General features: G+C 38.1%; 1 protein-coding gene across 2 annotated transcripts in view; it reads right to left on the bottom strand.

Moving 5' to 3' along the window:
- Positions 1-1,437: 1,437 nt before the first annotated feature.
- TENT4B (terminal nucleotidyltransferase 4B) overlaps positions 1,438-14,301 on the bottom strand; it is a 68,308-nt gene continuing 55,444 nt past the window's right edge. The window contains exons 6-12 of one of the 2 annotated variants that reach the window (XM_004704682.3): positions 11,909-12,037; positions 10,968-11,181; positions 6,331-6,457; positions 6,127-6,230; positions 5,835-6,022; positions 2,880-3,044; positions 1,438-1,808 (exon numbers count right to left, since the gene is read on the bottom strand). In XM_004704682.3, the coding sequence (XP_004704739.2) occupies positions 1,632-1,808; positions 2,880-3,044; positions 5,835-6,022; positions 6,127-6,230; positions 6,331-6,457; positions 10,968-11,181; positions 11,909-12,037 (1,104 nt within the window). In that variant the 3' untranslated portion in view covers positions 1,438-1,631. The remainder of the gene's footprint in view (positions 1,809-2,879; positions 3,045-5,834; positions 6,023-6,126; positions 6,231-6,330; positions 6,458-10,967; positions 11,182-11,908; positions 12,038-14,301) is intronic. The other variant, XM_045293724.1, reaches the window with a different exon arrangement.

The following is a 14,301-nucleotide window of genomic DNA, read 5'->3' as shown; positions in this document are numbered from 1 at the left end:
ATTCCTAAAAGCTAATAGTAAAATAAAGAAATATATATGTGTGGCTGTCTGTATATATTAATTTCATCTAAAAAAAATGGCTATATTTAACAGAGCCACAAATGCTAATACTAAACATGAGCTTTCACCTTGAAAAGGTAGCATTTCTGAAATGTCACTTACATTCTACTATATCAAATATTTCCACCTGAATTTCACACTCAACATGTGATGAATAACAATTATATATCCCATTTGCACTCAAAGCTGGCCATGACCAAAATTTACAGTATGATTGCAACAAACCAATGTTTTAAAAAAGTTTTAATTCAAGGTGATAATTCCATGAAAAGAGAGGATAAAGAATGAGATGACAAGTAGTATTTGGTCTTAATAAGGCAATACAAAATGGATCCATTATCAAAGACCATTTAATTTTTAACGATAAACAATATCAAAAACAAAAGTATAAGAAAATAGCTTTTCTAAGTATGATTTAATTAAAGTTGGTTACAGTTATTCTCTCCCACAGTAGTTAAGCATGAGTTTTAAAATGAATAAAAGATGAGGCGAGCAAGCACACTCAGCACACAGGTTCAGAGGAGCCAGCATGCAAACCTCTGGGAAAGTCGAGATTTCACTGCAACAAGAAGGGGACAAGACTTGGGGCATTTTGTCTGGGTTTTTTCATTTGTTTGTTTTTTTGTTTATATATAAGGAAGAAAAAAAAAAAGACTGCAAAGTAAACAAATACAAAGTCCTGTACTTGCCCAATTGCCCGAGACAACAGCACTATAGAAAACAGTTGTAAGTCAATTCTCAGATGACTGGAGGGGTTTTTCAGTGTTTGCACAAAAGTACACGTACTTTTGGTTTTACAAAATAAAATAAATGTCATTTGCCACCATAAACCCTTTCTTTAGAGAGAGAAAAAATGTTTTGCAGCAGTTCACAAGGGTTCTAGCAAATCATTCCAATGCCAATCATTTTCTCATATATAGATATTAAGATGAAATTTCAGATTATTTTTCAAACTAATCCTGAGAAAAATCTGTTGACAGTTTAAACAGTAATGTTATGAAAAAGTATTAACAAATCCACTATTACAAATATCAATTTCCTATATGGTTTTCTCTCTCTCTCTTTATACACACACACACACACACACAATAAAATGGTAAATATATGCAAAAATATTAAAACAAAACAAAAACATGCACAGACCACTTCCTTCTTTGGACTCTGGACTTCCTATTATATACTTTTTTTTCCTTCCCCATCCCATTCTCTGAAACTTCTGTTTCTATCACTCTACCCACACCGAGTACTATCCCCTATAACTCTGCATATAGCCAATGAGAAATATATTTATTTTACATTCAAGCTTAAAATCTTAAAATGACCCTGTTGTAGCATATGATTTATCAAATGAGCAGCCTTTCCCTACCCACCCACCCCCTTTTTCTGCTTGCTTTTCACGTTTGCAGTTGCCAGTCTTCATGATCCATTCTGTGGCGAGCTGGGAAAAAACGCAGTTGCTAAATCAACATCTGAACAGTGTAAGGCTCCTGAATGTCTCCCAGGAGTCCCTATCCAACTGTCCTGAGCATGAGCTCATTGTACACAGAAAACAGTCCGTTATAGAGCGCTGACTATCTACAAAGGTCGGAGAGGGGGGCGTCCCGCTTGTGTTTCCTCTTCTTGCCATGGTAGTACTGATTATTCGATTTGCCTTGATGTGCTTTGTTGGTCATCAAGGAGCCATGGCTTGTTTGAGCTGAGCCTTGGAAGCCTTTGCTGGAAGAACGAAAGAGTCTTGCTGATCCATGCTGCAGAAAAGACAAAGAGTCAAACAGACCTCGGTATGGCAGATGAAGCAAACCACTCAGAAGAATTCAAGGGAACTTTCGAAACCGGGAATATGCTGAATAGGAAGTTAAACTACTGACCAATGAATGATCAAATACATCTTCTAAGATAAATGAGGCTCATTCTTTTGAGCGCTAATACTTCCACATTATGCTTGCATGGAAATCTTAAAAAGCCGAATACGTGAACGTTTTCTTAAGGAATCTACCAGGCGACATGCCACACAATAAAGGGCCCCTTTGGAAGGTACAGCTCGTGGGTGGGCTGTGCAGGTGGGTCATCAGCTGATGACCTGTTCCCGGAGCTTTCTCCTTCCACCTGTCTCTTATTAGCCCTGTCACTCTAAATGCTATTTCTAAATGAGTTTGGGTTTGGTGTATACAACTAAGGTTATATAGGTAAAGTGGATTCTCCAAGTCAAATCAGACATGAGATTTATCTCTACTGCCAAGAAAGAGGCATTTGCCTATGTTCCGCACTGTGCTCTGAGAGGGTGGGGTAACCTTAGGCCAGAGCCCTCTATCAAATTGGCTTCTTTCTCCCATTCCCACTAATTTCTCCTGGTGATATAACAATCTCAGATACCCGAAAAACGTAGACTACATGATCTCTGTAGCTTTTCAACATCAAAGCTAATGCTAATCAAGTGACCATGGCTGACCTGATCACTTCCTCACAGGCAGTTAAGTACTGAGTAATAAAACAGAAAAAGGGCATGTTATCTCCAGGGATACACGAGTGTTATGAACTAATACAAAAGCATCACGTGAGTCTACTTCATGAATGACTGAAGCCTTTCTATAGCTTGATTCTGAATCTGTAAAAAGGCCTGCTGGTTGGGGCATCGGCTATGTTACAACAGTGTTTGATATGATCCTCACTGAAAATACTGTTATGCTTTGGAACTCTTAAAGTAAAATAGGTTTGTTTTTAACCTAGTTTCCTTAAAATAGAGCCTTTAAATTATTTACATGAGAAAGCCTAAATGTTTTACATTAAATGCTGACAGTTAAAATACAAAATCCACACACCTGAGATTTGTTGGTGCTGTTGGCTGTGCTAGTGGTTTGGGTGCTCTGCATTCTCCCAACTGCCTGAGAGGACTCTGAGGACACATCTTGTGATCCCACTCGGTTCCCAGTGGATGGACGGCAGAGCAGCTGTTTCGGGGTTTTGCATGGTGTCGCATCAGAATCCTAACACAAGTGACACGAGTTATAAAGTAGTATATTAATACTCTAGATATTCAATATTAAGAGTGGAAAACAATCTCAGCTAAGCACTCTCTGGATTAAGTTTTAAACATTTGGAAGTTAAAGGAAGCACACTGAGGCAACTGCGGAATAAAAATGTTCCCCTAAACATTTAAAGTGACTCATTTTGTCAGGGTGCATCAGTTCATTGTCAAATCCACTGCCCTCATCGGAGCTTGTTTGTCAATCTTGAAGGAGCTCGTAATGTCCATGTGTATTTCCATTTTTAGTGCCATAAATTGAACCGTGGTTTAATGCAAGAAACATGGTCAAGAACGATGTCCTAGTTCCTGGTTAAATGCCTTTACTTGAACCCAAAATAAATGGTACAAGAGGCTCAATCTCTGAGAACTTGTGATTACAAATCAGTGGTCTAACCAGTGTGGGAGATGGGTGTCCCAGAGAAAATGGCTGAGCCCCCATCTGTTTTAGACTGCTGAGGGCCATGACGATGCTACTTCTCAGGTGTCCACCATTTGCTCTCCTACCCTACTTTGCATTTCTGAATCACAAACTCTTAGTTCCTAATCCTCCTTTGAGGCCAGATCTGCTTCTGGCCACTGTACTGGCAACATCTAGCTCAGCAGTCTATTCTCCATAGCACTGCTCTGGGAACAAAAAAGGCACAAAAGGAAACTGCATCTGAGGATTTATGAGTCTGTAATGATTCATGATCATTTTGAACAACATATAATTGTGCTGCTTATGTATTTGGATTACTTCTTGTCATACACTTACTGAAGTCAAGATTCATTTTAGATCTCAATTAAGTCAACTCAAATTAGGTTGATGAATAAATGTTACTGTAGATGTAATTGCCAATTATAAACCAATCAGGACAAAGATAGGAATTAGATTATTGGTTACCAGGGGGTGGGAGGGAGTTGGGTTGAGAGGGACTGCTAACAGGTATAAGGTTTTCTGGTGGGGGTGGGAGTAGAAATGCTCTGCGGTTCGATAGTGATGGTGGCTGCATTGTGAACATATTAAAAATAACTAAATTTTACACTTAAAAATAGCAAATTTTATGTGAATTATATCAATTAAAAAAAAGTTCAATTAGAAAGCTCACTACTTTGAGTGTTAAAAGGTTTCCACAAAAGCACACATACTTAAAAAAAAAACACATGCTACATGATTCCATTTATATAAAATTATGGAACAAACCAAATTAATCTATAGCATTTGAACAGAATAACAATACATGTCCCTCAGAGTGAGACTGGGGCTTGACAAGGATCATCAAAGAGCTTTCTGTAGTAATATTTTGTCTTGTTAGGGCTTTGAATCACACACATATACACATCTGATAAAATTTGGTGATGTAAAGATTTATCTATTTCCTCACATGTCAATTTTATATCAAAAGTAAAACTACAGTTATTAAGCTCTAGCTAAGACAAGCTGTGGTATTTTAGAGAGGTACTGATGTGTGTGATTTACTTTAAAATGTGTCAAAGAATAAAATGAAGAAGAGATAACCAGAGAAGCAAGTTAAACATTAATGGTGGAACCAAATGATGGGTACATGGATGTTCATTAAAATTCTTTCGCCTTTGCTGTATGTTTGAATATTTTCATAATAAAATAGTAGGGGAAAGTAATGCTATTAAAATTTCATAGGAGTTCCTACTTATTTCTAGCCCCAATTCAAGAACATTTATTTCTTATGAGATGGACCTGCTTAATATTCACCTCATGAAAAGATCACTGAAGATATAAGTCTACAGCAAATTGTGGGGAAGAGATTAGATGGTGCCCAGCTACTAAAAACAATAGCACCTGTGGTCTTAAAAGGTTATAAGGCATCAACTAAGTCCACATGAAAGAAGCACACCAGCCTGTGTGATCTCCAAAAATGGCAAATAACAAAATCCAAATACTATAGAGGGAAAGATATCAAAATTTAAATTGTGTACACCAATTTATAGAAGGCTATGGAAGACAGTGGGAGCCCAAAATCCATCTGCAGAGGATCTAGTCAGATTAAGCCTCCAGCAGATCTCTTCTGGCCACAGTAAAGGGATGTGAATAGCCTTATGAAACAGATGATTGTAAACTTGATTATGGTGGATGGCACTACAAGATAATATGATACATGGTCATTTGATCTCCTCATGACCCATACTGGATTTGTTCTAGGTTTAAATATTCCTTGCTTGTTTCTCCACAGAGGTTTACTCTCTGGCTTATTTTAGTATTACCCGGGGTCTTTTCTTTCTTCTTTTAAATACACACACACAAATGGTTTTCTTTTTATTTTGTTTTCGGTATGGTTCCCAGTTTATGAAGCACAGAAGAGGTGCATGTATGTATATAGACAATGACTGACATGGCAGCTTATTGGAGACAGGAGAGGGGAAGAGATAGAGCGTAACTGGGGAGCAAATAATGAAGACAGGAGGGGAAGGATGTACTAGAACTGATTGTGGTGATGTATATGTACAACTTTCTTTTAAAAGACAGCTGAACTATGGAAGTATATGATATGTGAATCTTATCTCAATAAAACTAAAAAAAGACTACAACCAAAGCAATTTATCTAAGAAAAAAAGCTATACATAGTAAAAACTATTGAATTGGTATACGGTTTGACATGTACAGTCTTAAAAATAACCAAATTAATAACGTTTAGCAAAAACCAGAAAGCCCAAGAACGCCTCTCGGCAGAGTTGACCCAGCAACCGAACTCCTGAACTTAAAGGTTTAGAAAGTTGTGCTTTCAATACTTACGACATCACTAGAGCTGGACTGTGTGGCAGAAGAGGAAGACACTGGACCTGATGAAGAGTTTGAAGAGTGTTTACTAAGAGATTCCGAAGGTTTACTTCTACATTTTCCAAGGGCTTCATTTTCTTCAGACAGATTATTATTACATTTATCTAACTGCTGAGTATCTACTATCAAGGTAACACCATTTCCTGAAAGAGTGGCAAAAGATTGGAAAACGTTTCTTCCCATTAAACACACACAATATAGAAAGCCTCTAATACTCGGGCAATCAATTAAATGGTCAAAATCTTACCATGGCACGAAGGGGCAGGCCTATTCTGCAAGCCCCACTGCTTTGATATCCAATCTCTGTATGTGGCAACTTCGTCCGTTACTCTAATTATCCTACCTAATATGCTGCATGTTGAAAACAAGAGGGGGAGGGGCAACATTAATTTGACGATCAAAAGCCACAACCAGTCTTGACACAATAGGCTGAATTTAGCTGACACTTTACCTCTCCGTTTCATTGTTGGGATAGTACTTCGCTATTGGTGACACAGCATGGCTCAGCACAACGTAGGCATAATCAAAAGCCTGTTTCACTTGCATGGCCCCGTATGAACTCCTTCCAACGTCATTACCTTAAAAGAAATGTACATATAAAATAGTCTCCTAACAAACAAAAGCTAATAATTTTCTTTTTTTAAAGTAAGCTTTAAACAGCGCTTAACCAAGTGCTTAACTTGGACGAAATGTGCATGAACTGTCTTCATTTGTAAGATGAAAATTCAGCCTTCAGCAGAGGTGATAAATATCCCTGTAAGAGCTGCATCTAAAGACTGGACTTTCAGCTGTCCCATCGGTCTCCAGTCTTTGAGTTTCTATCATGCAGTATTTTATTATGGCATAAAAGTTGCCTAAAATGTATTCTGACCCACTAGGAATGATCCTATATATAAACAAATAACTGCCTGTTCTCTCCTAAGAGTAAAACCAATATGAATTACAAAACTCTTTTTTTTTTTGGTCTTACTATTCACTACATAGATATTGTTTCCACCAAGTTGTGAGCTCCTAGAAAAACAAGACATTTCCAAAATATCCATTTATAAACTATCAAGGGCTCATGAGGGAGGGGGGAGCGGGGAGGGAGGGGAAAAATGAGGACCTAATGTCGGGGGTTTAAATGGAGAGAAAATGTTTTGAGAAACAATGTACAAATACACTTTACACAATTGATGTGTGTATGGATTGGGATAACAGTTGTATGAGCCCCTAATAAAATGTTAAAAAAATACAAAAAAATAAAATAAAATAAATTAATTAATTTTTTTTTAAAAAAAGAAAGAAAAACAGGAAAAAAAACCCAACAAGACATTTCAGGAGCTATCTTGAAGTACAATGCTGTCTGTGAGAGGATAATATCTATTTACATACAATGAAATCCAATCAATACAACTACTATTCAAATTCATGCATCAATCATGAAAGCCAGTAATGTAGAAATTGAAGAATTCTATCGACGTCTTCAGTCTTAAATTGATCAAACAGGCAATCAAGATGCATTGAAAATTATTGATAATCCCCGGCTAAGGGAATGTAAAAGTTGGAAACAAAGAAGAAGGAACAGTGGTCAGATCATCTGGACCTGGTGACAGAAATGAAGCTGGAGATCGCATGATATCATTTTGCCAGACCAATGACTTCTTCACTGCAAATACTGCTTTCTCAGCAATAGAAGCAATGGTCCACTATACAAGTAGACTTCTCCTGAGAGAACACACAAAAATCATACTGACTACATCTGTGGGAAGAAAACAGAGAAACTCAATGTCAGAGGCTAAAACGAGGTCAGGAGCCAAGTGTGGACCAGGCTATCAACTGCTCATATGTAAGTTCAGGTTGAAGTTGAAGAAAATTAAAATAAGTCCATGAGAGCCCAAATACAACCTTGAGTATCACACGTGAATTTAGAGAACATCTCAAGAACAGATTTGCTACATTACACACTAATGGCAGGAGACTTGCTGAGCTGTGGGAAGACATCAAGATCATCGTTCATGAAAACAGCAAAAGGTCAGTAAAAGGGCAGGAAAGAATGAAAAGATAAACATGGATGTCAGAAGAGACTCAGGAACTTGCTCTTAATCTTAGAATACGTACGGCAAACGGAAGAAATGAAGTATAAGGGCTGAAGAGAACAATTCAAAGGGCGGCTCGAAGACAAACTAAAATATAATAATGACATGTGCCAAGACCTAGAGTTAGAAAACCAAAAGGAAGCACACAATCCTCACACCTTAAACTGAAAGAACTCAAGAAAAAATTAAAGTCTCAAGTGGCAATATTAAAAGATTCTAGCCGGAGAGAATACACAGAGTCACCGTACAGTGAACCCTCGCCACTTCCCGCTTCGACTTCCGCGGCTTCACTCTATCGCGGTTTTTGCGTAACAGTGCATGCTCTGTCATTACTGCCACTGATTGGCTCATACTGTACACGCTTGATGCCATAAATAATATAATAAATAATAAATGATAATTGTAACATCCAAAATGTTTACTGTATTTTCCCTTTTTCGTTTAATAAATTGGGTAATACGAGTGTAATGGTGACTAAAGGGTGTTTTTTCATGTCCTCTATGCTCTAACTACGAAAATATTTGATTTACACATAAGGAATCCTACTTCACGGAATTTCATTTATCACGGTAGGGTCTAGAACCGATTAACCGCGATAAATGAGGGTTCACTGTACCAAAAATAACTAGTCGGCATTCCAACTCCCATCATTTCAAGAGGTAGAATATGGCTCTGAAGGAAAAATTTCAAGCTGCCCTCAAAGCATTTGCCAAAAAGAAGCCTCCAGGAATTGAAGGAATACCAACAGAAGTGTTTCAACAAGTTGATGCAGCCAGGGAAGCACTTACTTAGCTATCGCAGGAAATTTTGAAGATAGCTACTTGGCCAACTGACTGGAAGAGATCCATATTTGTACCCATTCCAAAGAAAAGTGACTCAACAGAATGTTCAAATTATAGAACAATATTATTAATATCACATGCAAGTAAATTTTTGTTGAAGATCAACCAACAGCAGTTACAACAGTACATTGATAGGGAGCAGCCAGTGGTTCAGGCCAGATTCAGGAAAGGAAGTGGAGCAAGGGATAGCATTGCTATGTCAGATGGCTCTTGGCTGAAAGCAGAGAATGCCAGGAAAATGTATCCTTGTGTTTTATTGACTATGCCAAGGTATTTGACTGTGTGGATCATAACAAACTATGGATAGGCTTGAGAAGAATGGGAATTCCAGAACACTTCATTGGCTCATGGAGAAACTATACGTGGGTCAAGAGGCAGTTGTAACGAGAACAAAGGAATACTGCATGGTTTTAAATTGGGAAAGGTGTGTGTAGGCTTGCATCCTCTAACTTTATCTGTATGCTGAACAAATACTGTGAGAGAAGCTGAATTAAATGAAGAAGATTATTGAGGCATTGAGACTGGAGGAAGGCTTATTAACAACCAGTAACACAACCTCGCTTGCTGAAAGTAAGGAGAACTTGAAGTACTTGCTGATGAAGATCAAGGATTGCAGTCTTTAGTATAGACTACAACTTAATATACAGAAGACCAAAATCATAGAACTGTACCAATAGGTAACATCATCATAAGTGGAAAACAGATGGAAGTTGCCAAGGATTTCATCTTTCTTGGATCTACAATCAATGCTCCTGGACGCAGCAGTCAAGAGAGCAAAGGAAACATTGTATTGGGTAAATCTACTGTACAAGGCTGTTTCAAAGTGTTGAAAAGCAGGGAGGTGCTTCTGAGGACTAAGGTGAGCCTGACCCTGGCCATGGTGTTGTCAGTGTCCTCATATGCATGTGAAAGTTGGACACTGAATAAAGACCACCAAAGAAAAATGGATGTGTGCGAACTATTATGCTGGTAAAGAATACTGAAAGTACCATGGGCTGCCCCCAAAACAACTAGGTCTGTTTTGGAAGGAGTACAGCCAGAATGTTCCTCAGAGACCAGGATGGTAAGACTTCCTCTCAGGTACTTCGGACATGTTGTCGGAAGAGACCAGTCCCCGAAGAAGGACATTGTGTTTGGAAAAGTGGAGGGCAGTGAAAAAGAAGGCCCGGGAGGAGACAGATTGATAATGGGGTTAATGCAGCAACAATAAGCTGCAGTGCGAGGTTCAAGTAGAAGAAGAACCACAGCATTCTGTTGTTGTACACGGGGTCACTAGGAGTTAGAATCGACTCGACAGCACCTAACAAAACCCAAGTAAGTGCCCCACATGAAAAATCCTAAATGTTCTCTGTAAAAGGCCTCTGCATAGTAAAAGCAGGCTCGTGGTGGGTATTTCCTGGACGAATGAACACACAAAACTGTTCATGTGAAAAGATAGCTCCATAAACCAGCAAAGAGCCCCCAGACAGCCAGCATTTCTCCCACCTCCCTTTCCGAGTTCATACATTAAAGGAAATGATTTAAAAGCATTTACATTGGAGTCTAATCATGCAAAGTCTAGAATTTTTACAATTATATCAGAATAAAAAACGTGCGGAAAAACTGAGACACAAGCAAGCAAAGAGGTGCGTTCTCAGGGGTTGGGTTGGCCGGACCCTGTGTACAACAGAGGGAGACACTGCCTGGCCCTCCACCCCCTCACCGCTATTGTTGGGCGTGAGCCCATACTGCAGCTGAAGGAAAATAAAGAAAGGGATTTTTCTTTTTCCTTTTCACGTTCAAGCCAGCACCAATTTGGTAAAGATGCAGGGAGACTATACAAAAATAAAGAGCAAAGAAAGGGTTCAAAAGAAAAAACATCTCTGTGAGTCCTTTTGCTCATGAATCCAGAACTATGTCGCCATGCTCATGACTTGGGAGAGTTTTCAAATGATCACACTAAAGCCCCCACTGACAACTGGTTAGAATTGTGAGCAATGGAAATAGAGAGAGAAGAAAAGAAATCTTTATGCTGCAGATGCACACAAATCCACGCAGGCCTATTGTTTGTTTTTAAGAGTCGAGTGGATTCTACTTCTACTGGGAGTGAGGCATTTCCATTCAAAATAAAGTAAAATACTAAAAACACCCTCTCATTTCATGCCCACCAATTTACCTAATTTTAATACCTGGTTGTAAAGGATCTTCAATATAAAGCATGGATGGTCTGTAGCCATCGAGCATATTTTTCTGTACTTCATCTTTGGCTACATATGAACCACCATCTTTTATCCGAATGCCAGTCTTTAAATAATTGAAGTGCCGTCCATATAATTCAAAAAATTCTATTAAGAGAACACCATAATTTGTATTTGGAATGCAAGCATCTTCCCTGGGATGTAACTAAAACAGAAAAGAAGAAAAAAGAAAAAAAAAGGAAGAAATCATATTAAATTTTTTCTAAATTATTATAGCGGGAGGGATATAAATAACATCCTAAGTCAATATTGTTTTAGCTTTGCAAAGTATAGCAGCCAAAAGGAAATGGGGTAATAGTTTCTAAACAGACAACAGATAATAGAATAATAGGGCTGTACTGTTTTCATAGAAAATATTAAAGCTCCAGGGGAGGTATGAATTGGTAGAGAGGATTTTTACAGGTGCATTTTGTGGCTGCTCAGGATGCTGACATGCTCTTAGCCCAGTGCATCAAAGAGAAGTCCTGGGTCAGGCAGTGGACAACACTGTCCCACATAAATATGCTTTTGATACTAAGAATTCTAGTTCAGATGGTTAAGTTCAAGGTTAGCTGCTTTCTTGTTCTCTTATTTTGGGAAATTCATACTATTACTTACATTTACAAAAAGCAAACCACACCTTTCCATGTTAAAATCTGCAGTGAAAAGTCTCAAAAGTATCAGAACATAAGAGGATTAAAAGCAAAATTCTTAATCATTTAAAAACATTATTCAATAATAATTTATTTAAAATAATTTATTATTTTTTAATTATTGAGGTTAAGGTGAAAAGCCATAAGTGACCAAGAAAAGCATTCCACTTAAGATTTTGGTTTAAACGTTTCTCAATTTTTTTTCTAGTATACCTAGCATAATATACTATTATAACTTACCTGAAGGAAACTGACTGCCATTAAAAAGAGACTATAAGAACCAATTCCACCTGTAAAAACTTCATTAAGGTCCCTCTGTAATAAGAATTGTTTCAATACTAAAACCAAGTAGGGTAATACAGGATATTTCTGAAAAAGAAATAAAAATGTATTTTTGATAAATTCTCCGATTCGTAGTAATAACTCTAAGCATAAATTGATTTCTGTATTATAAAATAAATTTAGTAGAGATGCAATATGCTTAAATTTCTATTTTAAGAGTAAATTATTTAAAAGAACACAACAAACCCATTGTCAGTGAGTTTATCCCAAGTCAGAGCAACCCCATAGGGCAGAGTAGAATTACCCCTTTGGGTTTCTGAGGCTAAAAATCTTTACAGGAGCAGAAACCTTCATCTTTTTCGTTAAAAAGACTGGTGACTTTCCGGTTAGCAGCCCAATGTGAGACCAGAGCACTATACAAAATTAAGCTGTACTTATTTGAGGGTTTTCTCTCTAGTGTTTAAATCTTCTACCATGTATGCGTGACTGTTATAACCCGAGCACTCACTCGGGAATGGAAACACTGGCTATTTTTTGCTTGACGACATTCACCATGAACATTACGATCCGTAATCATTTCTAAAGAGGTAGTAGAAATAGCACAAGAACAAAGTTTCCTAACATCTGAAAGCACTCACTACAGCAGTGGAATGTAAAGAATCACTGTTTTTTAGGGGTTACAGACCAGGTTCTTTATTCTACTTAGTCCCAAAACGGGAGCAGCCCTGACTGCTTGTCTTCCAGGTTTTACAGAGCAGGCAGAGCGGGCAAGTAGGCATGGGGTCTTCACGGTTCAAGGCAAGCGAAACCCTACACTAGGAACACTGAGATAAACAAAGTAGATCTACAAAGAAGTCTTATCTGTCATTACCTATCATGGTGACATTGCTAATGATTTCTATGTGCTTTATACTTAACTATGTTTTCTGCCTACTCCTTCCATTAAAAGGTGAAAGGTCTATATTTTTGCATGTCATGTCAAAGCAAGCAAGCATGGGAAAGAAAAATCACATATGAAGAAATACGTATTTTTAAATATTATAGTTGAAGTTAGAAATAGTCTCTTTAAAGGTCAGCTAGACAAATGTTCAACAGATTTAATCTGCATATAGCCTTTGACCCATAAATTTCACTTCCAGGAATCTTCCTAAAAACCTTTTTTGCAAGTGTGAATAAAGATGTGTGGCAAGATGTTCACCACAGCAGCTTTTTATAACAGCAAAAACACTGGGAAAAAAGGGTAATACTCTTCAGGTTTCAGGGACTCTAAGTCTTCATGGGAGCAGAGAGCCTCGTCTCTTTCCTGAGGGGCAGCTGGTGAGTTTGAAGTGCCACCTTGAGGTTAGTAGCTCCTTAGGTGTAGTCCATAGCTCTACGTACATATCAAGGTGGAACTTGTGAATGAATCCATACATCTGCAGAAAGGGCTAGGGAGTAGCCACCAAAAAGAATGAAGTAACCCTGTACAAATGTCAAGTTAAAAAGGTAATGTGTAGGAGTCCCTGGGTGGGAAGAGAGTTAAGTGCTTGACTACAGCTACAAGGTTAGGAGTTCAAACCTACCCAAGGGCACCTTGAAAAACAAGCCTGGCAGTTATGACTCCACAAGGTCAGTTTCTAACCCCCTGGCGGTCTAACTATGTCAGTAATTCTGTACCCCAATTCTCCATTGTTTGTGAAGTGAAAAAAAGTTCATAATCAGGGAAAATCTGTATTCTGACATGTCGGTGCCAAATAATGGAGTTGCAAGTAATGTATTGGTGGTCTAATACCATTTCCGCAGGGGTTCCCCACCGCTCCCTGAAGTATTATTCGGCCCAGACATTTCCAAATGTCATCTCTGGTCACTGGTCCCCACGTTCTGCTTCGTGAAAACACAGAGCACACCGCTAGGCCGGGGCGCAGTTAAGGGACCTCTCTGCAGTGTAACCCGAGGGTGCCTCGGGTTATGGCTTGTGACAGTTAACATTTATCGCGAGGCACCCTCAGGATTACCACCGGAGAGGTTAAAACCCTATGTAGCTCAGTTCTACTATGTAGACAAGAAAACGTATGTATTTTATGTTATTCTTTTATATATATATAAAAATCATTTTGTTGAGTGCTCTTACCATTCTAACTATCTATCAATTGTATTAAACGCATTTGTATGCATGTTGCCATCATCGTTTTCAAAACAGTTTCTTTTTTTTTTTTTTTTATTGTTCAACCTTCATAATTTTTTTTTTTTAACATTTTATTAGGGGCTCATACAACTGTTATCCCACTCCATACACACATCAATTGTGTAAAGCGCATTTGTACATCGTTTCTCAAAACATTTTCTCTCCATTTAAACCCCTGACATTAGGT

This window comes from Echinops telfairi, unplaced genomic scaffold (assembly GCF_000313985.2).
Source record: "Echinops telfairi isolate 266 unplaced genomic scaffold, ASM31398v2 ScPeMD7_2291;HRSCAF=2852, whole genome shotgun sequence".
Classification (NCBI taxonomy): domain Eukaryota; kingdom Metazoa; phylum Chordata; class Mammalia; order Afrosoricida; family Tenrecidae; genus Echinops; species Echinops telfairi.
This window is presented reverse-complemented; position numbering and strand designations above follow the sequence as displayed.